Raw genomic sequence first — 26,287 nt, 5'->3', positions numbered from 1 at the left:
GGGGCTACAGTTAATTACTCATTCAATTTGCGTCAACAGCCTGCTAACATTTACAAAACTCTAGGCATTTGTTTGCGTGTTGACCTTTTTTCTAAACCTCTGTTGGCTGGCGATGTGGATGGAAGCCCCAATTAGATCGATGGCTTTAAAATGCCAACCAACAAGGCATTTCCACAGGCTCCCTCTAACGGCGCACCATTTCCCTGATTAGCTACCCTGCGCTGCTCAAGGTGCTAATCAGTCAAATCAGATGCTGTAGTGTTTGAAGTGTTTGGCTGCAGTGAAAAGCTACAGACTCCTGGGTCTGGATGGCACATGATTGGAGATCAGTGGATAAGGAGGAGGTGGTGAAGGAGTGTGGTTCACCTGCTCATAATAAACCTTCCTCTACACACACAGTGGGCTCCTGTCTCAGTACCAATGTATCCAGCAATGTCAATCACTTGGGAGACGACCAATTTCATTAGGAATCTGCGAAGAGTTTGAGTGGCTTTGTATTAACCCCATGAGAATGTTTTGACTCGGATTAAGCAGTTCTAGTTTTTCCTGGAATTGGTAATTAAATATTGACACATTCCAAGGAAAAACACTGATAATAACAATGATATGTAATTGTGTTTACTGGAACATGTAAACTGTAAAAACCAGACCAACACTCAACAATGAGTGGTATTCATTTACACCGTTAGTACTAGGCCTACATTTATCAACAGTAAAAGCTGCAAATGTAGCCGCCAGCAACATTTTCACACTTTTGTGTTAGGGAACTGTTTTTTGACTAACTAACACTCATCTATGCACAGCAACATAGCAAGTCAGTTGCAGAGCTTTCAAAAAGGTCCATGTTCATAGCTTAACCAAAAGAGGCTTTGAAGAGGCTTTTTACTCCTGCAATTCAGTATTGCACAGTGCACTTAAACAAGGTTGAAGGACACTAGAGACAAACCTTTGCATGACCAACCTTTGCAATTATACAACCCCTATGGTTGTGAGTATTTACTCATTCATTAAGTTAGTGCTTTGTAAAGTTGTATTTTTAGTATTGAATGGTCCATGGATTGTAAATGAAAAAAAAGGTAAGATATATATGAAAACGTTTGGTGAATTTGGCAAACGTGTTTTTGAGAAATAGTCCTGCATCAAAACCCTCACAAAACGATGAGGTCGACAATATAGAACACTTTTTTGTCCTCGCCTGTGATGAAGTTTATCATCTCGACTCTTTCAAACCACTTAAAGCTCTGACTGAGGCAATCATACACTCTTTATTAAATGTGTGTTTCCATCTACACAAGCTCCGTTACCATGGCAACAGAAGAACTGGGACAAGCTGCTGATGAGTAGATTAGGGGGATATTAAGATCCAGCGATGCATATGAACTTTATATCCCCGATAAGACAGCGAGCAGAATGCAAGGGTAAAATCCAGAGCTGACTGACTGAGTGACTGAGTGAGTGACTGAGTGTATATACCTGCGGATGGACAGGTGTCTGGTCTCTGCTATCTTCCTTCCCACCAGGAAGCAGGGACTTGAGCAGCTTGGGCACTGCCTTCACTGGGGGGAGATAAGACGCAGCAAAGCCTGAATGCGCTGAAGGAGGCAACGGAAAAAGGCAGAAGAAGAAAAAGGAGGTTGCAGGGGATGAAATTGAGAATACAAGGGCAGGAGGAAGAAAGAATGCAGGAAAAGATTAAGTTAGTGTTTCAGGGAGGGCGGGGAATGTTGAGAAGTGTGTTGGCAAAGATGAAAACAAGTGCCAGATTCAGACGGATATAGTTGGCCATTGGCTACAGCAAAAAGAGAGCTGAAGACAACAGAGGCAGCAGAATAAAGAAAGACCATTCAAAGTCAGAAAGAGAAAGAATCCATTAGAAGTTAAAGGTTTTGATCAGTCCTACCTGTCTCTGGGGTGAGGTTCTGGGATATGGAGCTGGGCATTGTGCGTCTGGACGGAGGAGGCACCACCACAGACAGGTCCTGGTGGCTGTCCCAGCCCTGCACACAAAGACAAAAAAGTGAAAAAAGTGCATTTTGCATAATAGGTGACCTTTAAAAATAATCCAAGTTTAAAAATGCAGAAGGATTTTACGCCCTGCTGTTGAACCAGCAACAAAAAGGTGTTAGTATTCCGCCTTTATAATTCATATTATGGGGACAATCTTCCAAAAAAAGTACCGGTAATAGGAAATGACAACAGAAAATGTATTTGAAAAAATATTACTGTAAGACTGAGAAATGATTGAAAAAAAAAACATAGATATAATTAAGGAAGATTAGTAGACTTGATTTCTGAGCCTCACCTTGAAGTCATTGAGCTTATGAGTGGAGCAGTAGAGATCAAAGCTGCTGGCTGACAGCTGGGTCAAAGGTTAGAAGGTTAGAGCCAGAGTGTTAGTGAGAACGGGTTAACACCAATGACACATGTAGAAGGAACGGACCCCAGAACATGAAACAAGCCAAGAATAATACACTATCTTGTGATTAGCTGTAGTTAAAAAGTCACGAGAACACACCAGTTCAGTTAAGTGGGGTTAGTTCATGTAGGTGATGTAAGGAATGTTTTAGTTTGTATAACTTAAGTCATAAGCACATAATGTCCAAACACCTGAACTATTCATTTTATGTTTGGGTCATTAAAAGAGGAAAAAATTTATTGAACTTACCCTGTTCATATTCGGAGAACTAAGGCAACGTCTGGGAGCTTTCCCTCTCACTGCCAGCTGTTCCCTCACAGCCACCTCCTGCACGCACACACACACACACACACACACACACACACACACACACACACACACACACACACACACACACACACACACACACACACACACACACACACACACACACACACACACACACACACACACACACACACACACACACACACACACACACACACACACACACACACACACACACACACACACACACACACACACGTTTGATAAGAATAACTCATTGTGTGATTTAATGAAACTGTCACTTCGTGTCTCTATTTGGGTTGCATTACATTATGGAATTAATTAGCCCATTTGTTTGGTTGTGGTTTTTTTTTTCTTCTTCTTTGGCAGGATAGAAAACGCTTCCAATTCTGGCTCTTGTTGACATTTTCCAAAAGTGCATAAAGAGAGAAAAAGACAATGAGGATTTAATGTGCTCATGCTTCAGTGAAACATCAATCACATTGAGGAACGCTGACTGAATTAAATGATGCTGAATACCAAGTCACTTAATGGGCTTTTAATGTATTGAGATTCTTATCAGAACTACAGAGAGGGTTTTGAGTTAGGGGGGGATACACATCTCAGGTGTGATCATGAAGGACTCCATTTCCCTAACCTGTCTGAGTCTGTCCAGGGTGAGGATGTTCTCCACTGCTAGCACACTGCGCAGGTATTTCTCTATGGCGGCCTCGCTGTCAGCCGATTGGTCGTTCTCGGTGCTGGCTGCCAGACGCGCCAACATCTCCCTGTCCTCTGGACCGTGGATGTCCTGTGTGGGCAGGCAGACGCAATGTAAGGGAGCAGCAGGGTGGGCACTACTTAAAAGGTGCAGTGTGCAGAATGTATTGGCAATTTTCAGAACACACAATAAATGGAATATAATATTATACATATATTATTATATTATACATAAGTATGTTTTAATAAGTGTATAATTGCTTCTTTTATTTCCTTCCAGTTTTATACATTTACAGTTATAGACTTTAGACTGACTGTTCATTAATTCCTCTAATGGAGAGAATACAGTTTATGTTGTTGTCTTTCTTAGTAATAACTTTGGTCCTGTACTCACCCCTGGGATGTTGGAGACAATCTCAAAGGTGACTCCACAGCCGGGGATGGTGCTGCGCTGAGACATCCTCTTCAGCAGACTCTGAGCAAAACCCTGCCACGCCAACACACACAAACACATATTCTCCAATCAACGTATTTCTGCTTTCACCCTTACATAATCAGACTTCCACTAATACAAACATGTGACTGTCAGTTTGCTCCTATACCCATCATGCCTTTGGGCCACCTACCTGTCTCCCTGTGACGTTGACACAGATGCGTTTGCGGAGCACCACCTGCATGTCTGCGGGGTGGCTGAGCTGAACCACCGTGCTGACGGTCAGGTAGACCCTCTGGTCGGCTGTCGTCACACGACTCAGCTGGGGGCAATCGTGGACCGTGGAGTCCCAGGAAGCCTCTACCTTCACCTGGGGCACATCAAAGAGAAACGGAAAATGAATGGCTAAAAGATTCCCTCCTTCTGCCATCTCTGCCATCTCTAAACTGGGTGATGATTGATTTTAAAATGATTTAATTGATTTTTACAGCTATGAGATATGGCTGTTTTTTTTTTCTTCTTTATTATGTAAAGCAATCGTTTAACTTTTTCGTGTATGAAAAGTACTATATAATTAAACTTTAATTTGATTTGGTACATTTGGGACACCGTACCTCTGGCTCGTAGTGTTTAACAATCTGAAGGTCAAAGAAGTCGTCGTCCTCCTCCCCGCTGAGTAAGGCATCCAGACCCCCGGCCAACGGGGCAGAGAGGCTGGACTGGAAGTCATCAGCTGGAGGGGGGCAATGATATTACCACAGTAAGAAAACAGGGTCAAGAGTTATCCAAAGTATTTGGCAAAATAATGAGCACAATATGTGTAGCATGAGGAGCAACATACCGCTGAGATCCAGGTACAGGACAGGGATGTGTGTTTCCATTCCAGAGACAGGAACTCTGTGGAGAAACAGCACTGTCAGCACACTGGCTTAAAGGGAACATATAAGGCTCATTTTCAGGTTAAGAATTGTAGTTTGGGTTTTTACAAGAAGCGGTTTTCATGGTGTAGTGTCAACTTTTTTTTTTTGATTTCTCACAGTGCCATGGCTAATTCTCCTCTTTTAAGCTTCTGTCTGAAACACTCCATTTTAGAACCTGTCTGTTTAAGCCCCGCCTTCCAAAAAGTGCAGTCTGCTCTGATAGTCCCTGAATCTAACTGCCCACCCCCACATACCCCAGTTCTTATCACAGGTGGAGGTAGTTGACCACACACACACACACACAAAAACACAAACACACACACACCTCTCGACCGGAGCTCCAGGGATGCCACTGCCGGCGGACGGCACCAGGACAGCGTTGCGTTCTTCGGTCAGCGTCAGACGACACTCCAGCAGCTGGGACTCCCGTTCCACATCGTCCTCTGACTTATCTACAAGCACATACACAGCACACAGGTTAACAAACGAATAAAACAAGGAAGCTAAAAAAAATATATATACTGTATATTAATGCATAAACAAAAACATACACTTATGATCAGTCATGGATAACATTTAACGAATGTGACACATTTTTTTTATAAGTATTCATTATTCTATTATTTTATATCTGATTTTAAACTTTGGATACTCCGCAGCCTGCCATATCATTATTCCCCAACCCTATTCCATACTGAATATAGTATAATGTAACTACCTACTGATTCTGACAACCTGCAGCTGTGGCCCTTCAAATCTCAAATCTAAGTGAAAGAGTCAGGGTGACAGTCTGTGAACATCAGGGGCTCAATGTGTATAATCTCTGTCAGCTAAACCTTATTTAATAATTACATGGGTTGCTTCCCATTCATCAACACAGCAGTCCTGTTGGAAGTGCTGAGAGACAATATACATTTGCTTGGTTGTCTCATTATATTAATGGTGATGACACGACAAATTGTACATCGCTGCCACTTAGGTTATGACAAGTGAATTGCTGTAAGATGACACACTTGGAGGTGAACACCTTTTAATAAACAGAATAGAAGAAGGGAGGAGGTGAAGAATGAGGTTTTCTTTAAGAGTTGCTGAAGTGAGAGGAAATTACATGCTGATTATCAATCTTTTTTTCTTTAATTTTCTTGTTTTTGTGTGTGTGTGTGTTCCGTGTGTGTTCCAAAGCCTCACCTGGTTTGCTAACTATCTTCTGTAGGTGCTGGTCCAGATACTCCTGTCTCTGAGTGAGCGTGAGCAGCCACTGCTCCCTCAACCTCTCCAGGTCTACCTCCTACACACGCACACACACACACAGACACACACGCACAGTTGTACAGAAACAAACAATTGATTGCACTGTTCGCATAAGAGAAAGACTCCCACATTTTAGCTTTTCTCCCTTATAAGCAAAACTATGATGCATCTTTTGACCATTAATATTTGTACTTACTTGGTAGCTGTCCATGTCTTCATCCCCAGCCTGTAAATGTAAAGAAATTTAAAAGAGAGAAATGGAATCAAAAAGTAGATTCATATGGTGCTATTTGAGTCGTCAAAAGTTTAGTATCAGGACAAAATGCAAATGAGATTTTATCCTCCTCACCCATTGCGATTCGTTGCCCTTGGAGGGACGCGCTTGTCGGATCTTGACGTCTCCAATGGACACAGAGAGGATGGAGGCGGCGATCAGAGGCATAGTGCCAGAGTCTGCTACCGGACGCAACTCCACCCGCACACGACGGGACTGACCCTGGGGGGGGGGGGGGGGGGGCAGAATGACATGAGAAGCTAGGTTTGGATGGACAAGGCAGGTTGCAGCAATGGTAGCCCCCATACATGGAAAAAATATCACATTCATGAAATACTTTTCTATACAGTATGTACGAACAAACAGAGATCCATGCTACCTGTCTGAGCTGAAAGACTCCCCCCGTGCGAACGTCTCTGGCGGGGAGAACCTCCACGGCGGTGAAGTCTCCGGCCTCGTTCAGCTCCATCAGCTGAACCCACAACTCCAGCCTCCGCGTCACTTCACTCCACCTGCAGGGACACACTTCACCATCAGGGCTTCACATCAAAATGATTTGACTTTACATATTATAACTGGGGCTGTCAGCGTTAACGCTTCTATTGCGAGGAATTGAAGTCAGAGCATAACTCTTTTCATTCCTATTATTTTATTTCGTCCCTTCGACTTAGTGTTTGGATGTCACTGCACCTTTCCCTGAGGGATCTGGTCTTGGCTTGAATCACCCCGAGGTCCCACAGAGCCAGGTTCCTGCGATGGTTGGCCTGTTTGTGGCCGTACACCTCGATGGCCACCGCGCCATCCGCCAAAAACTCCACAAAGTCCTCCGACACTGGCACAGACAGCTCCTGAAGAGTCATTTAAACAAGACAGGATTTGACGTCACTCTCATGCCAGTGAATCCCCTTTATTGTTGTTTATGTATGTGGGCTTATTTGGTTATGTCCTTGTTGAAGGGAGTAAATAAGTGTGTGTGTGTGTGTGTGTGTGTGTGTGTGTGTGTGTGTGTGTGTGTGTGTGTGTGTGTGTGTGTGTGTGTGTGTGTGTGTGTGTGTGTTTGTGTGTGTGTGTGTGTGTTACCTTGGCGCTGTCAAACACCACAGTGCACTGGGGGTCTCTGGACTCGGAGGAGGAGCTGGAGGGGTCGACCTCTGGAGCGATGAACACCGGCTCCTCCTGGCCCCAGAAGTGATACTGACAGAAGACAAAGTTTGACAGGTGGCGAGGCAGACCGTTGGCCTGGAGGATCTTCACCTGCGGGAGAGGAGACCAGGACATACATCAGCTACACGCCTAAGCTAAACCCCATGAGTAAACAGAGCTGTTGTACATTCACATGTTCTCACCACACAGTCCAGCTTGCGCTCCTGTGGATCTCCATTGGTGTTGCTGTGCTGCGTGTCAGAGTGTCCAGGACCCTCAGAGCCGTCTGTTCCCCGCCACAACTCCACATGCAGCCGACCTTCCACCTGACACAGAAAGACAGACAGACACACACACACACACACACACACACACACACACACACACCCCCAATTGACCCAATAAGTTAAGTCAATCAATCAATCAATCAATCAATCAATCAATCAATCAATCAATCAATCAATCAATCAATCATAAAATAATTGTAATAAATGAATATCTAATAACCCTTCAGATGTAACAAGCAAATAAGTCATTTTGAAACATGACTTGGTGCTCTGTGACCATTTGTCTTTACTTCTTCCATTTTGTCATCTTAAACTTGCATCAATAGAGATTAAGATAACCGTTTGGCTTTGGCTTCTAGTTGTTTTGGTCTCCAAAATTCCATCTTTTAAAATCCTTCAAAGACCTGCATTGATAAATCATTTGGCCACTTGGAGGCAGCAGAAACAAGCTGCCAACAGAACACTGACTATATACAATTTTTAATTTGATATTGCAAACGTTTTGGTTGCAGTTACAATTGCAGATGTACACACCCCGCGGATTCAATATTCACCCTCTTTTAAAGTGATTCCGACAACAAGCATTCTCCATATTGTGACCCCCACCATTAGGTGCTGCTCCTACCTCTCCCTTCTGGTTGATGATGGGCACGGCATACTGCAGCTTGACGTCGTAGAACAGACAGGCCAGGAAGACGTTGGCCACGCCGATCAGACTGTGGTTCTCCTGTTCGTCAAAGAACGGGTCGGCTCGTTTGAAGTAGGAACGCATCACCTGGGTGACAGAGACAAGAAGCAGAATGATAAAGAAATCAGAAATTGTATTACTTTATAGGGTCTGCCTTAACTCCCGGTGTGATCTCAAATGATCTACCTTACACTAATTTAGAGATGCTTAATCTGCATATTCTCTGTTTCATATTGTTTATTCTGCCTATTTTGTGTCCTTTCTTTTTAGCATTCAATCAATCAGTGATTCAAATTCGCATGCATGAAAACAAGCAGATGCATTTTGAGAAAAAAAAAATCAACTGTCATATCTACAATATAATTCATATGTGTCAAACAGGCCCCTCGTCTCCAGCCACTCACGGGGTTGTCTTCGTCAAAGTCCTTCCACTCCTGGTAGAGCTCCCTCATGTCCACTAGCCTGTTCTCCATCTTCTCCAGAGCCCAGATCTGCTTCCCTTTGCCTTTACGACGCACCTGGATGGCTGGCTCGCTCAGCACTACATCACGCTATGTGGAGGGGAGAGAGACAGAGTAAATTGATGTTTATTCAATGGTGGCCTGACAAGCCAGAAAGAACACAAACAGTGTATCTCTTATATAACTGCCAACCGTTTCCCAAACTATACTCTGGCAGCACAAAGATTTTTTTAAAGTTTTAATCACGGGCAAGTTATCTTCATTGCCATCATCATGTTTTCTTCTGTTTCAAAGTAATCTACATCTGTACATCCATGGGTTTTAACTACTGATAAAAGCCAATTCATTATATGGAGCCAAATTGTCAAAAAGGGAACGTACAGCTGTCTCAATTTTTTTCAAGACAATATAAACTTGCTTCCAAAAGTCCCATCTAAAGTGTGTCAATAAAAGACAAAGCTTACATCTCTTGATCTTTGGTCGCACTGGTGTTAACGTCTCATTAAAATGGCTTTTCTTACAACATGTCACTCTCACACCCTTACCTTCCTGTTAGCGTCCAGGTTGGTGGCAGGTATCTGCAGAGTGACCAGGTACTCTGTCCTCTTGCTCAGCTCCTCTGCGATGAAGCCGGCCTCCTGGGCCAGCAGGTTGGCCCGCACGATCTGCTCCTTCAGACGCCGCAGGGTGCGAGTCATCATCGCTTCCCTGAGACAAAAAATACACACACACGTTTTACAAAGCATCTACCAATCAATCATATCGCCTGCAGAATCACCATGCAGCATTGTCCCAATACACTGTAAAAAATAAAAATAAAAACACTCATATTAAAAACATAAATACTTTAGGTCATAGCAAGCAAAGAACATAAAATACATCAAACAACCACCCACATTAAATGTTGAGTCAGAGATTCCAGAATCGAAAAATCAGGTGTTAATACATAGCCTAGGCTCTGTAAAGTGGTATGTAAACAACCACCCACTGTAGCTAGCAGTATACCCGTTTTCAGAGCCTAGGCTGTGTATTAACACTGGATTTGGTTGGGGCTCACCTGTCCTCGCTCCAGCGTCTCATGCGTTTGTGTGAGCTTGGCGTTGGGACGGCGGCGGAGGCGGAGCCTGGCAGCGGGCCTGATGGGTCCAGGTGGTGAGAGGGTTTCTCTGGGGTGAGCCTCTGTCTGAGCTGCTGCAGCTCCTGCTCATACATCTGCCTCTGGCGCTCCAGGGCACAGCGCTTCTCCTCCTCATGCTGCCGCTCCAGGGTCTGCAGCACCGACTGTAAGGGGTCTGGAGAGGAGTGGAGGGGAGGGGCAACAGGGTGGAAGAGTTAGCGAATAGATTTTTTATTTTTTTTTGGCAGTGGCAAAGTGGGTAGGGCGGTCGTCCACTGGAGTGCAGGGTCGGTTTTTCATGGCAGCTACTGACATCGGTCTGTGAGTGTATGTGGAAAGAAATGTAAAGATTAACAGAAGAGTTGTACAAAGCCAAGAGTGTAATGGAGTTGTTCTACCAAAAGCAGTGTCTCTCAGCCTTATGTCCATTTCCTTTCATTTTTGGGATATGGTTATAAAGACAAACACATAACTGAACTACTTACATCCTTGCATCTGTATTTTTAAAGTTACTACTTCATAATTATCTCACATCTAAAGAATAGAATTGCACCTATAAAAACCTCTACATCCTACCATTGTTTAGTGACCCCCACATAACCTAGAGTAGAGCTGCTTCACAGAACTGCACTCATTGTTGGCCCAAAAATTCTAATATTTGCCTCATGTACCTCTGTTATAACAAGCTGAGTCATCTGTCAGAGCAGTGCAGGCTGTACACAATACAACCACAACATAGTGGAACATTATGGGCTTGTGGACCCACGTTGGACTCATTACACAGCACAAGCTGTTTGGAATAACTAGAGAGACATGTCGTGCAGTGATAACACTGTTAAAACTGGCCTAGTTAATCCAAAACGTTTGTTTCTATTTTTAGTAATGCCAAAAAAAGACCAAATCAAACAATGGCCTAATCCTGTTACCAGCCATCGCGTGTGTTTCCTAAGCCTGGTTTATCTTCTTCCTCTGTCCCATGTGAGCTCTGTCCATTGTTGTTAAAAACACATCAATGAGCCACATGTCTTTTTATTACCATGACCACACACTGGAGTTGTGTTTTTAGTAGTTATTATCCTTTAGTAATTTGTGACCTTCATGACCACTTTCAATGACAAGTCCCACAGATAGACATGAAGTATAGGGGGGAGGGGTCAGACAAACATGAGGTTGATACTCCCCGTTTACACACTTCCACTCCCATGTGGAGTATTTTTGGGTGTAGTGTATTATGTTACTAAACATTTTATATTAAGGTACACTGCTTCAGGAGGACACGACACAGAGTTGGTCTCATCCTGCAGGGCCCAGGAGGGGAATGTGTATTGCTTAGTGGGGGAAGCCATAGGTGAGATTTCTGTAGGTTACTCAGCATGCACACAAAAGGGAGGCTTCCGGGGTGACTGTCTTGTATGGGCAATTTAGGACAGTTTGGTGAAGATCTAAAGTTTATTGGCCCCTGGCTAAAAGGATTGTCCTAAAGTTACTGAATCAGACTTCCTGGCCCCAAATGGCATAGTACCTTCAGGGGATGATTACCCCAGATGTCCTCTGTCCAGTGTAGGTCAGAGCTAGTTAGGGTCCACCAATCAGGAGTTAGGCGAGGTGGAGCTTACTGACCTATGGACCAATCAACTCACTTAGATTTGCAGATTAAAAGCCACCACATTTCAGGAAGAGACAGGTCTTTTAGTATACAGGAACTCTTCATAGCTTTTTGTTTTATGCATGTACCTCTATTAGTTTTTTGGCTACAAACACTTTAACTTTTTATTGGCTTCGTTTTGACTGCAGGATGAGTTTTGTTGTATTAAATAAAATAATTGTTCCTGAGACCTCCTCATCTGCCTCAAACTGCGTCTTCTTTCATCAACCCACTACCAACGCCGTTTTTCTGAGTAAAGGCCGGAAAATATACAGCATGGGCCATGCAAACCCAAACTAAACACTCACCGTGTTTATCATATCTGTCAGTCTGTAATATGTGTTTTCAAAATGTTCAAAAGAACGACATAACAGGTGCTGGAAAGGACAACCCAACCAACATTTAAATTTTAATTTGAAGTCTAAAGTATCCTAGACTACTTATCTGTACACATTTTAATAACTTTAAGATTTAATAATTTTTATTTCATCTTATTTCAGTTCTTATGACACAATAAGTGCTTAGCAGTTACAAGTAAAAAAAAAATGCTGACTAATGCGCCGTCACTTTATTTACCGCAACAGCCAAACTAAAGACGTGGTCTAAACCTCACTAGCATGTATTTTACAGCACCATATTAAGTAAACAGAAAAAGGATCCTCTTGTTTCTTGACTGATCATACCTTTATCAATGTTTACTATCTCAGTGGGACTCACCGTTGTTTCCCATGCCCTTCATCATGACCTCGGCCTGGGCAAACTCGTAGCCGAAGCTCAGCTCGCTGGACACGTCGCTGGAGGCGTCACAGTCCACCTCCAGCCGCTCGCTGCTCACACACAGCTTCATGTTAGCAGCAGCAGCAGCAGCGGTGCCCTCCTCTTCCTCGGCCCCCGTGTGAGCCATATGTCTGGGCAGGTTGATCCTGTGTGTGTGAGGGACAGAGGACGTGTGTGAGAGAGTGAAGCGCAAGAATAGAGGAAGTGTGTGCGACAGTAGGAAGAAACACAATGAAGAGTTTGTGATCAAATGTCAATAAATGTCATCGCAACATGACTGTGTTAAAAATGAAACACCAAACTGATATGGATTATCTCTAAGTGTATAATTCTATTATTTAAATCACAGATATTTAAAAACTATAGCGCATAACTTTTTCATAGAAGTGGTTGATGGTAACATTAAAGACAATCGCCAAACGAGTTCACAAGCTTGATCGGCTCCACAAAACTCTCTATATTTATCAGTACGGCAGCGTTGACAAACTGGTGTTGCCCCCCAAGACACTGGCGCAGGAGCTCAGAAAAAAAATCTCGAGAAATGTTTCAGTTGTTGGTTCTACTGCTAAGAAAAAACTGGCACGTACAGCAGAAGGTATAAAATCCATGATCACCAAAGGCTTGCCTTATGTAGATGCACCGACAGTGTGTCATTACTGAGCATTCCTCATGGGGGCGAAATAAGAAAATGCACTTTTATTTTTCCTTCTCTTCTGTTGTAAATTCGTAGAAAACTCTGTAGTGTGAAACCGACCTGAAGAAGTGGTTGTTTCCCCAAAGGATTCTGTCCCCGTGATGAAGCTGGACCGGACTGGTGACCACAGCACCGTTCACACAGGTTCTACAGGAGGGAAACAACATATGAGATGATACTGCAGTCACTCTACATGATGGAAATACAGTTACACAGGTCCTCGTCACTTTCCTTGGTTAATGCAAGTTGTTGACTAATATCTTTGTTCATTCTCATATTCACACAATAAATTGCATAATCAAATCTAAACTTGTATTTAAAGCCAGGTCATAAGAGGTGAGTTTTAAGCAGCGATTTAAAGTCATCAACGGACTGAGCTCATACCGAGCGTTGCGGTGAGGACTCAGCACCACTCCGTTGCTCTCTGTGATGTTGATGACACAGTGCTCGGCCTGGATGGCCATCCCACACAGCTGGATGTCCTGAGAGTTGGCTGAGCCCACACGCGTATGCTCCTGGACACAGAGGACAGGTCACAAGTCAATAAGATTGTATGTGTACTGCAAACATTGGTGTAGTGCGTGTGGTGTGGTGTGGTGTGGGTGTGGGTGTGTGTGTGTGTGTGTGTGTGTTACCTTCAGATAGTAAACCAGCAGCTCATTAAGAGCAGGGTCGGCATTCAGGTTGACCAGGAAACACTTGTCGTCCACCACTCTGATTCCAGAAGACTGCAGAGATATGCCCAGGCTCTCCAACTGCCTCTGACGCTCCTACAAAGAGGATGTGAAAAACACACCATACTCAATACAATTAGTGATTCAATGCTATGAGCTGCTCAATGAAAGAAAGGTGAAGTGAGAAGGAGCTGAGTCTATTGTGAGAATAACCTCCATAGAGAGTAAAACTGACTTCAATTACACTTGAAAAGGAGCCACACAGAATGAACAGCAAAAAAATATCTATTGAAACAGACTCAGTTTAATTAAAGGAAGCTATTGAGCGTACTTGTTTAAGTTCAAGACATAGTGAATTAGGTTAAAAGTAAAATAAGTTCTGTCGAAGTATAGCAAGATAAAATAAGAACTTTCTGCTCTATGCAGGGTGTGTGTGTGTGTGTGTGTGTGTGTGTGTGTGTGTGTGTGTGTGTGTGTGTGTGTGTGTGTGTGTGTGTGTGTGTGTGTGTGTGTGTGTGTGTGTGTGTGTGTGTGTGTGTGTGTGTGTGTGTGTTTTACCTGTGCAATATTCTCCGTCTTCCTGAGTTTCTCCGCCCAGGTGACTGTCATTTCCTGGATGAGTTTCTCAGACTCCTCCAGCCGCTCCTTCAGCTCGGGGGCCTTCATGGACTGAGAGAGACAGAAACCACGTTACACTACACTTACCACATTATCACAGTGTTGTTTACTAAATTCATAATTCACTCTATACACTTGTATGGGCCGATATGCACCTCTGCCTCTGTGAGCTGCTCCCTGAGTTTCTCCACTTCCTCCCGCAGCTCTCTGATGATGCGTGCGTTGGGGTCTTCGTTGACCACGGCGTGGTTGACGATGCTCTTGGCCCGGTCGGCGTAGCGCAGGGCCGACAGAGTCTCGTCATAGTTGTCTGCTGAGGGGCTGATGGTGGCCACCATGGCAGTGCGACTGTTACCTCCAAGGCTGTCCTGCAAGTCAAGACACAGTGAGTGGGAAAGATATCTAAGACTGCACCGTCTACTTAACTGTGGTTTAGAGAAAGAAGCATGAAATGTGTGAAAAGCGTATGTTTTATGAGTATGCTGTGTTTGAGGGGGGGAGTCAGGGTCTTTGCAAATATTACAAAGTTACACTTCACCCTTTTACAATGCTTCAAGGAGCCAAATTAAATTAAAATAAAGACCGATTTACTGTAAGAACTGCAATTCAAAGACTCAAAGCTGGCAAAAGGAGACCCTTTTTCCAACTAGGCAGAGCTAAAGCAAACAACCAGCAAAGCTTTTAAAGCTAATTGTAGAATATTATGCTAATTTTCCAGTTCAAATTTGTGATTTGGGCTTCCACTAGAAACTGGTTCATGGTGTAGTGTCCAAAAAAAACTTTATATTTCTCACATTGCCATTTTTGTCATAAGGGGTGAAATAAATTATTGGGGCTTTCGATCACAGGTTTTCAGGAAAAAGAGGAAGGGTTGTTTTTTTTCTCACTAGTTTGGGTTTCTAGATACAAATATGAAATGGTGCATTCTGCCAAATAGGTGACCTTTAAATGCAAGAATGAAAAGACAGAAAATGAATAATGCGACTTGAAAGTTCTGTTTCTTTCCAAAATACAAATTGCACTATTTTAAAATAAGGTGGACGTGCAGAGCAAAAGTATCTGAAGCTAAACATGCACTGACACCACTGTCCTGTTTGCGTCTGTCTCTTTGAACACTGTTTGTTATCTTCGTTCTGTCCTTTGTACCTTGAGCAGCCAGGTGAGCACAGAGTCTCTGTACGGAACAAACTTGTTCTTGTTCTTGCCGGCTCCCTGGTCCGCCAAGGCCGAGATGACTAAACCCAGAGTGCTGAGAGACCTGGCAGGGAGGGAGGGGAGGACCCAAAGGGATTTAGAAGGATTTACATTGTTACTGAGAACAACAAGATCATCAAGGGGATGTTGGTCTGAGAAGGCTGATCAGAATTCAGTCAAGCTCACAGGAATGCTTGTTTTGCGAGAGTAGTGTCAACAATGTCGAGATGAACAAGGCTCCAAAAACATCAAAACGGTCAATAGATCCTGCCCACTGGATCGTTCAAGGTTGTCAGTGTTGTGCAGTGCAAACTCACTTATTGATGTTGCTGCCTTCTTTCAGCCGTTCCCCCGCGGCTCCGGTCTTAGCCGCCCGCTCACTCCCGGCCAGATCCACCAGACTCAGCTTGCTCACCTTCTCTCCACTGGTCTGCAGTGGACACAGAAACATACTGTACATTATATTCAATTTTATTTTTTATTTTTTAATCCCTGCACCTTTTCCAGTCATTGCAGAGCGAAAAAAATTCAATGGAGGGCAGCAAACAGCCCATGTGCAGTCCATAACTCATAATATACATTTGTGAAAAAAGAAAAAAAGATCAGTGTTTAAGAACAAGTAATCAAGAGCAACACACATAATCACCTATAGTATGTTGATGACAGAGGGTATTAATAGCTATCTTAATAAAAAGGATTCTCATGCTGCCTCACCCCGGAGCAGAGGTCCATGAGTGTGTGTGTGAGGATGATGTTGAACACAGCGTGGGATCTGCTGCTCTCTTCGTTCATGTTTGTGGCCGCCACCGTGCGAGATTTATTCCCCTCCGACATCAGAGACTCCACGTCCTGACACAAACAAACACAACATGTCATGTCTTTACCCGTAACTTTATGAAAGGAACTAGTTTTTCCCCCACCAACACAATGTAATGAAAGCAGAGGAAAAACTGAAAAATCATATTGTGATGTTAAGAGGTACCTTATAGTTGGCCACAGCCAGGCGAGACAGGCCGTCGACATAAGGCCCGAAAACGTTGTGCTCCCTCACTCTCAGTGCTTGGCGACTTCTACAGAGAAAAGGAGACGGTTATTAGTCCCACATCCTACCATCCTATTCAAACGTATCCAATTGCAAAAATGAGAAATTAAACTCGGCAGCTAGAGTCCAGAGTAAACAGAATAATAAAACCAGCCAGCCGTATTATTACAATAGATGTTGAAATCAAGATTCAAGGGTTTCAAATTATCAATTCTGTCCTATGGAGGGTTTATAAGGCCAAAACTAAAAATATCAATAATTATATAAATACATTAATAAATAATTAAATAAATATATAATTAAATGTGTAAATGTGTAGTTATGTATTTATAGGGGAGAGTGGCCTAAGTTGTGCATTTTGGAAGTTGTGCCACCCCTTGTTTCTAGAAAACCATGGAAGAAATTGGAAATGTGACCACATATTTAAGAAGAGCCATCCATTTGACTCATCCTGTAAAGAAGGGAGACACAAGGAATAAGATATAAGCACATTTAAGATAAAAAAAAACTGTGCCTTTGGTTTTGATTATTGTGTCTGAACAATTATAGACAAGTTTGAAAACATTTGACACATGTTTTAGTGCTTTAGTATGCTACATTTTGTGTCTATACAGTTAGCACGATGTCAGCCCTAAATTGCTGCATCATGCTTATTATCCAAAATTCTGTGGTTGGGGTGATTTGTGCCAAAGGGCCTAGGTGAGTTATAAGTAAGTAAGTAAGTAAAATGTATTTATAAAAGCACATTTATGACAGTTTGCACTGCCCAAAGTGCTGTACATAGTGCATTCAGTAGATAAACAATGAAGGTAAAATAACAATAACCAAAATAAAAGACGTAAAGCCCATACATCCACATAAACACAGATAGTAGTGCAGAGGTAAGATAGTTTATTCGGGAGGAAACACCAGGGTGTACATATGGGTTTTGAGCCTTGATTTAAAGGCAGAAATGTAGGGGGAATCACATTTGTCAGGTGGCAGTTGGTTCCACAAGCACGGAGCAACTAGTGCAAAGTACATTTCTGAGAGTTGTGCCAGTGGCATGGCTGTATACGCTGGTCACCAAAAGAAAGTGATTGCCTACAGTAGCTCAGAAGAGAGTGACATCTCAATTCCACTTAACGACACCACTGATGAGAGTTCAGATGGCCAGAAAGATGATGATGGTGACTTTGTCATTGTGAGCTTTGCAGGTAAAACCATTAGATCTGCTAGGCCTTGTTTAAGAAAATTGTCCTTCAATCTTTGTCAACTATTTACTTTATTTACTTTAAATAAACCTTAAATAAGTGATTGTCTAATGGATTTGTCTTGCATTACAGTTTATGAGATATATAGCAATGGCACAATTCACCACATGGTATTTTCTCCAACCGCACAACTTACACCACACCGGGGGCAAGTTGTGCAACAAGACAACTTTTTTTCCGAAAGCTATATTTCTTCAACAGTTTATTCCAGATCCAAAGTTTTTATTGCCAGGGATGCACAACACCCTGACATATATGTACATATTTGAATTGGAGACTTTACTGTCAAGGCCTCACTTTAAAGTCACTTTGAGTGAAAAGTTGCATAACTTAGGCCACTCTCCCCTACTTTTAATTATCCATAGCGTAACTTGCTACAGATTAAAAAATATATTATTCTAAGTTTACGGCACAGAATCCTAAATACGGTGCTATTTTCATTACAAAAAAACAAGAAAAATATTTACTGTACATGACTCCCCTATCTTTAAGGTCAACTAGACCGAAGCTGGTTCCTCACCCTTTGGGGTCTAGCAGGTCTCGGACCTTCTCGTTGTAGATCTCCATGTAGGAGACCTCCACGGTGAAGCTCTCCCCCTCACGAGCCTCCTGGAGAGTCCTGCTGAAGAGAGCGCTGCAGAGCCGAGGGATCAGGCCGGGCTGCTCTGCCGAGCCCATCATGGTGTAGGACTTCCCAGAGCCTGGAGACGTTCAAGACATTGTTTAAGAATCCAAAATGTCAAGCAGAAAACTACCAAAGCAGCGTGAAAGAGGAAACACAAATTAATAAGCTGGTCTCATTACCATAAATATGACAGTTAAATCACTGATGCTACTGATGGTGGTATCAGAGTGATTCTGGAGAATGATTGTCGTCAAAATATCTTTTTGCCAAAATCAGTGAATATCTCCTCATGACATTTCTTAGTGTTAATAATACACAGTCTAGGCTCTGTATATGGGCATGTTGCTAGCTATGGTAGGCCCCCTTTGTTTAGTTACATACCCTTTGTGTACATACCAGTTTACAGAGCTTAGGCTGTGTATTAACATCAGATTTTATTTTGCCACCTGAAAAGGTCAAAAGGGTGTGTTGTTTTTTTTTCACTGCAACTGCCTTTGTTAAAGAAATCAATGTTCTATTATGATCTTAAATCCATATTCATAGAATTCATAGAGCTTACAACTTGTCATAGCAGGCAAAGTGCCAGGTGTTAACTAATAATGTCATATAGCTCAGTCCTATTAAAATGTTCCAGTGAGCCGTGCAGAGGAGCACAAATATAAGGCCTTGGAACTGGCTCACCTGAATGGAATGCAGACACTACTTGTGCCATTTGTTCAAATGTTATCTCATATAGACAGCCATCACAGAGGCAAACTTACGCTTACAACACAGCAATGTCATACTACAAACTCAGTTTATTAGAGTAGCATCATTCATATGGAAATTTAGTTGACAACATTTTCAAAATACCTCTCAGTATAATGTAGTAGAATACAACAGCATTATAAACTACAGTGTCCAAAAGGACAATAATGATGAATCAACATGACTAGTGTATGTATTTTTATGTGCTGGCCGTTATTTGAATATCACTGTTTATGGTATAGCAATATATCCCTATTTAAAGTAGGGTTAGATCATAATTTTACTAGGTTTACCTTAAAACCGATTACTGAGTGTAACTCTAACAGTGAAAAAAAATTGCTTTGAGCACTACAGCTTACAATACGAAAAGACTGGAATGAACTCCAAACAGAAACTCGAGGAAAAAACTGTGGGTGTTATTGCACCTTCACTGACCTTAATGTTTCTGTGAGTATAACAAACAACACAGTGCTACCATTGTAGGACTTGTATTGATATGTACATATGTGGGTTTTAAATGTAATCGTTACCTGTCTGTCCATAAGCAAAGATGCAGGCATTGTAGCCCATGAAGGCATTGTCCAGCAGACTCTCCCCAAGGCACTGGAACACAACCTCCTGACCTGCACCCACATCACAAAACACACTTTAACGTTTATAAGTACACACAGGCAAATCAACTATTCAGAAAGGATAACTTGAAAATACATGTAAAGGTGGAGTCAGCAACCCTGGAGAATGCTTGTTGTCAAAATCAGTAAATATGATGTGCTGGTGTTAACACACAGCCTAGGCTCTGTAAACTGGCATGTAAATAAAGGAGGCCAACCGTAGCTAGCAAAATGCTCGTTTACAGAGCCTAGGCTGTGTGTATTTACACTGGATTTTTCCCCCCAGCGAACACACATTAGGGACAGGTAGCGGATCGTGAGGAGAAATTCACTGATTTTGACAACAAGCGATCTCTAAAAATCGCTGACTCCACCTTTAGGTTGAGAGCTTAACACTTATGTGTAACAAATCAGAGCTAAGGATATGCTGAAGGGGAAAAGAAAGGGGAAGACCCCCCCCAGTCAAGAATAGGCATGATGGGTATTTTGTTCAGATTCACCACGCGTAACTATTAATACCCCTCACATTGTGTGGAAACCCCCCTGTCCTGGCAATGGTTGTTCTACCCCTTTTACTGAAGCAATCTAGAGGTAAACAATGTGTTACTGTTTATACCGCCCTCTCCCCCCCCCCCCTCCCCTCCAATCAACTCTCCCTTTCTACGATTCCAAAAATAGTTCAGTATATCAGGAAACACTCGGTCAGGAGATAAGTTTAAGAAATGAGTCAGCAGTGAAGTTACACACAGGCTAGAAAACAGAAGGCAGCACAAAACAAAACGCAGAGACACTGTGTACTGACCTGCAAACTTGTCTTTCTGAGACTCGTCCATGGACCAGAAGCAGTAGTCGTAGGCAAAAACCTGAGGAGAACACACACGATATAAGACAAAAACGTTTGATGCGTGGATGCTTGGCAGTCATTCAATTACAAAATGATAACAATGGAAAGATTGAAGTCACAGAATTAATTGTGGCATTAAAACAGCGGGAATCTCTTTAAATTTTAAATATAAATAGATTTCAGAGTTGAATCCAGTGCTCACCTTTGGCTGACTCCTGGGGGGGCAACAGAGAGAAGAAATAAACATATCAAGTTAACAACCGGTGTTAAAATAAACACGGACATGTCAAGCCACCTAAAAACCTATTTTAAATCCTTCTGTCACTCTACCACAGGTCTGTGGATTTGCACACCAGAGGAAATGTTGCTGAGGTAAGAACAAGTAGAAATATTAATCACATGGCAGCAATGATGGCGCTAGCAGTATTCATTCAGCAGACATTCTGATCAAGGTTAAGAAGCACTTCTGAGATTTCAGAGCAAAGCAAAGGAACATCTGCAGGTTACTAAAGCAGAGACCCTATTTATTATCGTCAGATGAGTCCATGACACACATTCATACCTGTGATACAGAATATGTATCATAAACCAGACTATTGAAAACATTTTAACAAATCTTTCTGTTATAACCTCTGTAATAACCCTTGAATGTATATTTTGGACCTTTTATTTTTACTCGTATGAAAGAAGACATGTTATGGAAGCAAAAAAAGCAAAAAATCTTAGAATTGACCAGTGCTTGACAAAACGATATTTTTGCCTGCAGTGAAGGTTGGTTGAACTTCACTTCTCTATTTTTCCAATCAACATTTTCCCAGCCCAGTCTGGGGAGGCTTGAACCCCTGGGTCATAGGACTGCTTCTCTAACCTGTAGGCCAGACATTTCCCAACCTTGGGAGTCACAAGCTAAGTTTAGTTGGTTGTTAATGGCTCTGGAATAAGGTTAAAAAATACTGCAATAATAAAAATATATTATAAGATCAACTTTGCAGGATGATATTGATTTTCCTTGAGAAACACTTAAAAGCTGTCTGCCTTCAGGCATCCTCTTATGATTAATTAAACAAGGCAAACTGAGAGGAGAAAAACCGGTTAAGCTATATACCGGTTACTGGTACGAGTGCTGACTTATTAAGAATATAAAAATGCTGTGACTTGCTCTGTATTTACGGATACATGACGCTCACTAACAGTTCAAAAAAGTACAATCAAACAACACTGTAGGACTAAGAATCTCAAAGTCAGTGGAGGAAGAAGTGAGAGTTCCAAGGCTAAACAGGTCAAAGGTGTTTAAATTGCTGCAAAGCTTTAAAGTTGGTCAAGGTGACTAATCCTCTTTGGCTCATTGTGAATGAAGGGGGGAATGTGACCCCTCAGAGACTTCCAGTGTCCCAGGCCTTAATATCAGCATTCTAACCAGAGCACCTTGAAGCACACTGTGTTTTAGGCTGATCCCAGAGCAGCCCGACCATAGCATCAGAAAATAATACATCACCCCATTCCAGAGAGCAAACGTCAAATTTAATTATAAAACATGGTCTAGTCTGCAGTGCAGCTTCATGATGTTGTCCATCAACAGAGTGGCATTCATGCTAGAGCGAGTCGGATGAAGTTCACCTCAAAGGTTTAGATTCAGTTAAACACAGGAAAAACTGTCTTATGTGCAAATATAGTCATGGGAGTGTGTGTGTGTGTGTGTGTGTGTGTGTGTGTGTGTGTGTGTGTGTGTGTGTGTGTGTGTGTGTGTGTGTGTGTGTGTGTGTGTGTGTGTGTGTGTGTGTGTGTGTGTGTGTGTGTGTGTGTGTGTGTGTGTGTGTGTGTGTGTGTGTGTGTGTGTGCTGTAATGAAACAAGGCCTCCCTATGTAAGCCCTGGCTGGTCCGTGTAAGAGCAACATTTAGTCTTGTCCTCTCCTGGGCTGGCGAGGACATTCCTGAGATAACTGGCAGAGCCTCGCTGAACCGAGCAGTCACTAAAGGAGAGGGAGGACCAAGGTAGGGGCCGGCAAGTCTGTGACCAACAAACAATACAAAGGCCTACACAACTACACTGGTATAGATTGAAGTGATTTGACAATACACAGCATTTTCGAGAGGATGGTATATCTCACACACACACACACACACACACACACACACACACACACACACACACACACACACACACACACACACACACACACACACACACACACACACACACACACACACACACACACACACACACACACACACACACACACACACACACACACACACACACACACACACACACACACACACACACACACACACACACACACACACACACACACACACACACACACACACACACACACACTTTGTGGACGAAAGTTCTCAAAGTCAGGATCTAAAAGGTGGCAAACATTTGTTAAGTGGGGTTCTTATCAAAGCCAAGCTCAGATAAGAAAGGCGCACAGTTGCAGTTTTATTTTCCAAACACTATTGGGCTCCACGGTTGTGCAAGGCTTTATTAATCTCTACAATATTGTGAGTCTGACAGGCCCCTGCTGTATTCCTGGCTGCAGCTACCAAGGGTGCCGTAACATATTAAACACCCCCTGAGGCTTAGTTCACTTAAACCTGTCGGGCACAGAGCTGAAAAAGCAAAAAAATAAAACTTGTGAAATTTGGTGATGTCAAACAAAGCCCATTACACAGATTGTGCTCATAATATAATACATTAAACTGGGTAAGCTAACCAGAAATGGCTTTATATAAACTGATGCTTTTCCCAGTTATAAATACTTGTGTATTGGCTGGCTGCTCACAATCAGTTTTTACTTGTCCCACTTGTGCTGTTCTATGGCCCTTGTGTTGCTCTGGGATGGTGGAGAGTGCTCGTCTGGGTTGCACTGAGAGCTTGTAAAACCTGTTCACATTAAGCGCCAATACCGCAAAGCGTGTCAGGGCAGATGACACACACACACACACACACACACACACACAAATGCATAGGATAACTATGAAACAGGACACTCTCTCACTGTCTACAAAATTAGATGTTCGCACTCTCATGTTTGGAGGAGATTGTCCTGGGCATATTTTTCTGAACAAGGTAACCCGAGAAGTGGCCAAAACCCTCCGGGGAGCATGTACATGTCACTGCCCCCTGACACACTGCCTGGCTGCACTGAGTAGAGAAGACAGAATACAGTGTATAATGGAGATATACAACACATACCCCACTGGAGCATTTTTCAATTTTAGCAGCATAAATGCACCTTTTGCAGGCCATAACAATTGCCATTTTGTTACTATTTTGATGCATAAAACTGGTGCGAGTTCTGAACCAAAGACAAACGTTCCACAGTGGCTCAATGCATTCATTGTGACCTACATTCTTGAGTCTTGAAAGTGATTCTTGACACGGTTCTTCTTTCAGTTGTGTTACTATTCCTTTAAATAATTGTCTAGACTACCTGAGCAGGACTGCGCTGGAACAGACACACCCTTTGTAAAGACAGGAATGATGCAGAAAGGAAAGAGGGGGAGGAGAGAGAGAATGAAAAAGGAGTGAAAGAACGAGTATGGGTAGGGAGAGTGTGAGATCTGAGCTTCTTCCAGCAAACTGGGTGCTAACCTGACGGGCTGGTTGGAGTCTGTAATAACTCTTCTGGCAGTAATCCTACTGGAGATTAAAAATTGGTGGAACTGCTTTTACTGTAATAACTAAATGTGTAGTGTACACCCTGCCTTGAATGGGGCAAAACATTCACCTGCCTGCCACTGCAAAAAAAAAAAACTGGGTTCAAATTCAAAGCCAAGCAAACAATGTGGCTGTTGATTTTACTGTGGATAACCTTGGACCAAAAAAGTATTATCACCACCAGCCTGAGCACAAGTTGAAAATCTATGTAAACTGAAGTAAAGTATTAGAAGCTTACCGGGGGTCTCCTTTGCTCACGTTGGTGATGGCCGGATGCAGAACTGTCTGGTTCCCCTCCATCTCCACCACACATTTTGTTTTCAGGTCTTTTTCTGGAGTAAAAACGGAAGTCAAAGAGAAGAAAAAAGGGATGTGTTTGAACAATAACACAAACAATATGCTTTTCTCGTCAGTAATATCAATACCAATACTACCAATACTGTTGGCAGGTGTACGGGCATAACCATGTTAGTCCATATGGGGGGGAATCTGCCTGGGGATAGCCGAAGAAAAATGGAACATTTGAAAGCACATGTCCTGCCATTCTAATCTAACTAAACATATGAAATGGGACTTTTTTATTTATTTTTTAATATATATAGTGCTCTGTTTCTTTGTTTTTGTATGTAATGGTAGAGATAACAGGATAATAAAGCAGAACAATATAATCCTAGAAACAGTATTAATGATAATGGAAATGTGTTAAGTTTAGTTAACAAGCAGGTATCGAAGCAAATTTGATCATATTTGAATGTGGGGGGATGTGTGTTTTGCAAAGGGGATCTCTGATCATCATAATGCACTGTTCAAATAGTTGAAGAGCATGTCTGGACAGGTCAACATGACTTTCTTTAGTAGCTCTCATTAGATAATGATAGGTGTCATACACTGTGTGTGTGTGTGTGTGTGTGTGTGTGTGTGTGTGTGTGTGTGTGTGTGTGTGTGTGTGTGTGTGTGTGTGTGTGTGTGTGTGTGTGTGTGTGTGTGTGTCAGTTCCTTGTGATCAGGGCATAAACATGGAGAGGCAGGGAAGTAGTTTTATTGCTGGTGAGTCATCCAGGACTCGGCTGAGCAAACATTACAAGCAGTTAACTAATCCCTGAGCAAGCAGTAGGGAAAAGCAGGGTCACACCTTCTCTTCCTCATTCCTTCCTACCTACTGTAGTAGGTTTTATAAGGCAGGGACAGTGGTGGAACTTCCTGGCAGAGCAGGAATAAAGGCAGTGACATTTCCCAATGTTGCACTTAAATTAATGGTGTACTTGTAGTTTTCATGTCACTGTTCCTTCTGTATTTATTTCCACTCCCTACAGAACTCCTGACAACTTTTCCAAAGGCGGACAAAACAGACCTTTTCAGAGCCTGTCAGGGGGGAAACAAACTCAAGAAAGGCAAGAATGAATTGCTCTATTGTTTGTCGAAAACTGCAAATTCACTTCACAGTATCTTCCCACACAGAAGGAGCGCTGCAGAGGTTGACAAGTCCATCTGGGGCTGGGATAAGATGTTAATAAAAACTTGATGGACCCGTCTAAAACATGACTTATGAGTATGTCCATGGTCCAGCCTGCTCTGGGTGACTGTCACAAGGTTTGAGCAGCAGTGACATTGTACACTCACCTCGCCTGTTCATTGGTCGCACGCGAACAGCGACCTTTACGTTGGAGTCATTGAGGCTGTTGTTGTCATCCATGGTGGCACCTGACCTGAGGCAAATGAATGAACGGACACACAAGTAGCACAAGTTATACTCTACTACTGTTTACTTAGAACTAAATACTACACGCATTAAAGCTCCCTCTCCCAATTACACCTGAACACATCCATTTAGCCTATTATTCCACCGCCACTTCATAGTGTAAGTTAGGCTACTGTCTACAAGTCTCTATAACACAAATAAGCTACTGACAACTAACCT

At 42.6% G+C, this 26,287-nt stretch overlaps 1 protein-coding gene across 5 annotated transcripts in view; it reads right to left on the bottom strand.

Annotated features, from left to right (window-relative positions):
• The window catches only part of LOC307266051 (kinesin-like protein KIF13B), a 31,528-nt gene that overhangs the window by 4,846 nt on the left and 395 nt on the right, over window positions 1-26,287 (bottom strand). The window contains exons 3-39 of one of the 5 annotated variants that reach the window (XM_080047943.1): window positions 25,990-26,075; window positions 24,608-24,701; window positions 20,904-20,916; window positions 20,660-20,720; window positions 19,777-19,869; window positions 18,395-18,575; window positions 16,562-16,649; window positions 16,294-16,428; window positions 15,897-16,009; window positions 15,532-15,643; window positions 14,541-14,753; window positions 14,326-14,436; window positions 13,729-13,863; window positions 13,478-13,608; window positions 13,154-13,240; window positions 12,340-12,545; window positions 9,918-10,152; window positions 9,406-9,568; window positions 8,804-8,950; window positions 8,337-8,486; window positions 7,628-7,750; window positions 7,362-7,535; window positions 6,972-7,129; window positions 6,661-6,793; window positions 6,357-6,503; window positions 6,204-6,233; window positions 5,945-6,044; window positions 5,082-5,208; window positions 4,678-4,733; window positions 4,451-4,569; window positions 4,030-4,206; window positions 3,798-3,890; window positions 3,342-3,494; window positions 2,666-2,743; window positions 2,303-2,359; window positions 1,901-1,997; window positions 1,474-1,592 (exon numbers count right to left, since the gene is read on the bottom strand). In XM_080047943.1, coding sequence (XP_079904069.1) covers window positions 1,474-1,592; window positions 1,901-1,997; window positions 2,303-2,359; window positions 2,666-2,743; window positions 3,342-3,494; window positions 3,798-3,890; window positions 4,030-4,206; window positions 4,451-4,569; window positions 4,678-4,733; window positions 5,082-5,208; window positions 5,945-6,044; window positions 6,204-6,233; window positions 6,357-6,503; window positions 6,661-6,793; window positions 6,972-7,129; window positions 7,362-7,535; window positions 7,628-7,750; window positions 8,337-8,486; window positions 8,804-8,950; window positions 9,406-9,568; window positions 9,918-10,152; window positions 12,340-12,545; window positions 13,154-13,240; window positions 13,478-13,608; window positions 13,729-13,863; window positions 14,326-14,436; window positions 14,541-14,753; window positions 15,532-15,643; window positions 15,897-16,009; window positions 16,294-16,428; window positions 16,562-16,649; window positions 18,395-18,575; window positions 19,777-19,869; window positions 20,660-20,720; window positions 20,904-20,916; window positions 24,608-24,701; window positions 25,990-26,062 — 4,482 coding nt within the window. In that variant the 5' untranslated portion in view covers window positions 26,063-26,075. The remainder of the gene's footprint in view (window positions 1-1,473; window positions 1,593-1,900; window positions 1,998-2,302; window positions 2,360-2,665; window positions 2,744-3,341; window positions 3,495-3,797; window positions 3,891-4,029; window positions 4,207-4,450; window positions 4,570-4,677; window positions 4,734-5,081; window positions 5,209-5,944; window positions 6,045-6,203; window positions 6,234-6,356; window positions 6,504-6,660; window positions 6,794-6,971; window positions 7,130-7,361; window positions 7,536-7,627; window positions 7,751-8,336; window positions 8,487-8,803; window positions 8,951-9,405; window positions 9,569-9,917; window positions 10,153-12,339; window positions 12,546-13,153; window positions 13,241-13,477; window positions 13,609-13,728; window positions 13,864-14,325; window positions 14,437-14,540; window positions 14,754-15,531; window positions 15,644-15,896; window positions 16,010-16,293; window positions 16,429-16,561; window positions 16,650-18,394; window positions 18,576-19,776; window positions 19,870-20,659; window positions 20,721-20,903; window positions 20,917-24,607; window positions 24,702-25,989; window positions 26,076-26,287) is intronic. The other 4 variants (XM_080047945.1, XM_080047944.1, XM_080047946.1 and 1 more) reach the window with 4 other exon arrangements.

Source organism: Ammodytes marinus (assembly GCF_949987685.1).
Source record: "Ammodytes marinus genome assembly, chromosome: 19".
Taxonomy (NCBI): domain Eukaryota; kingdom Metazoa; phylum Chordata; class Actinopteri; order Uranoscopiformes; family Ammodytidae; genus Ammodytes; species Ammodytes marinus.
The sequence above is the reverse complement of the archived record's forward strand: the minus strand, read 5'-3'. Positions and strand labels throughout refer to the sequence as shown.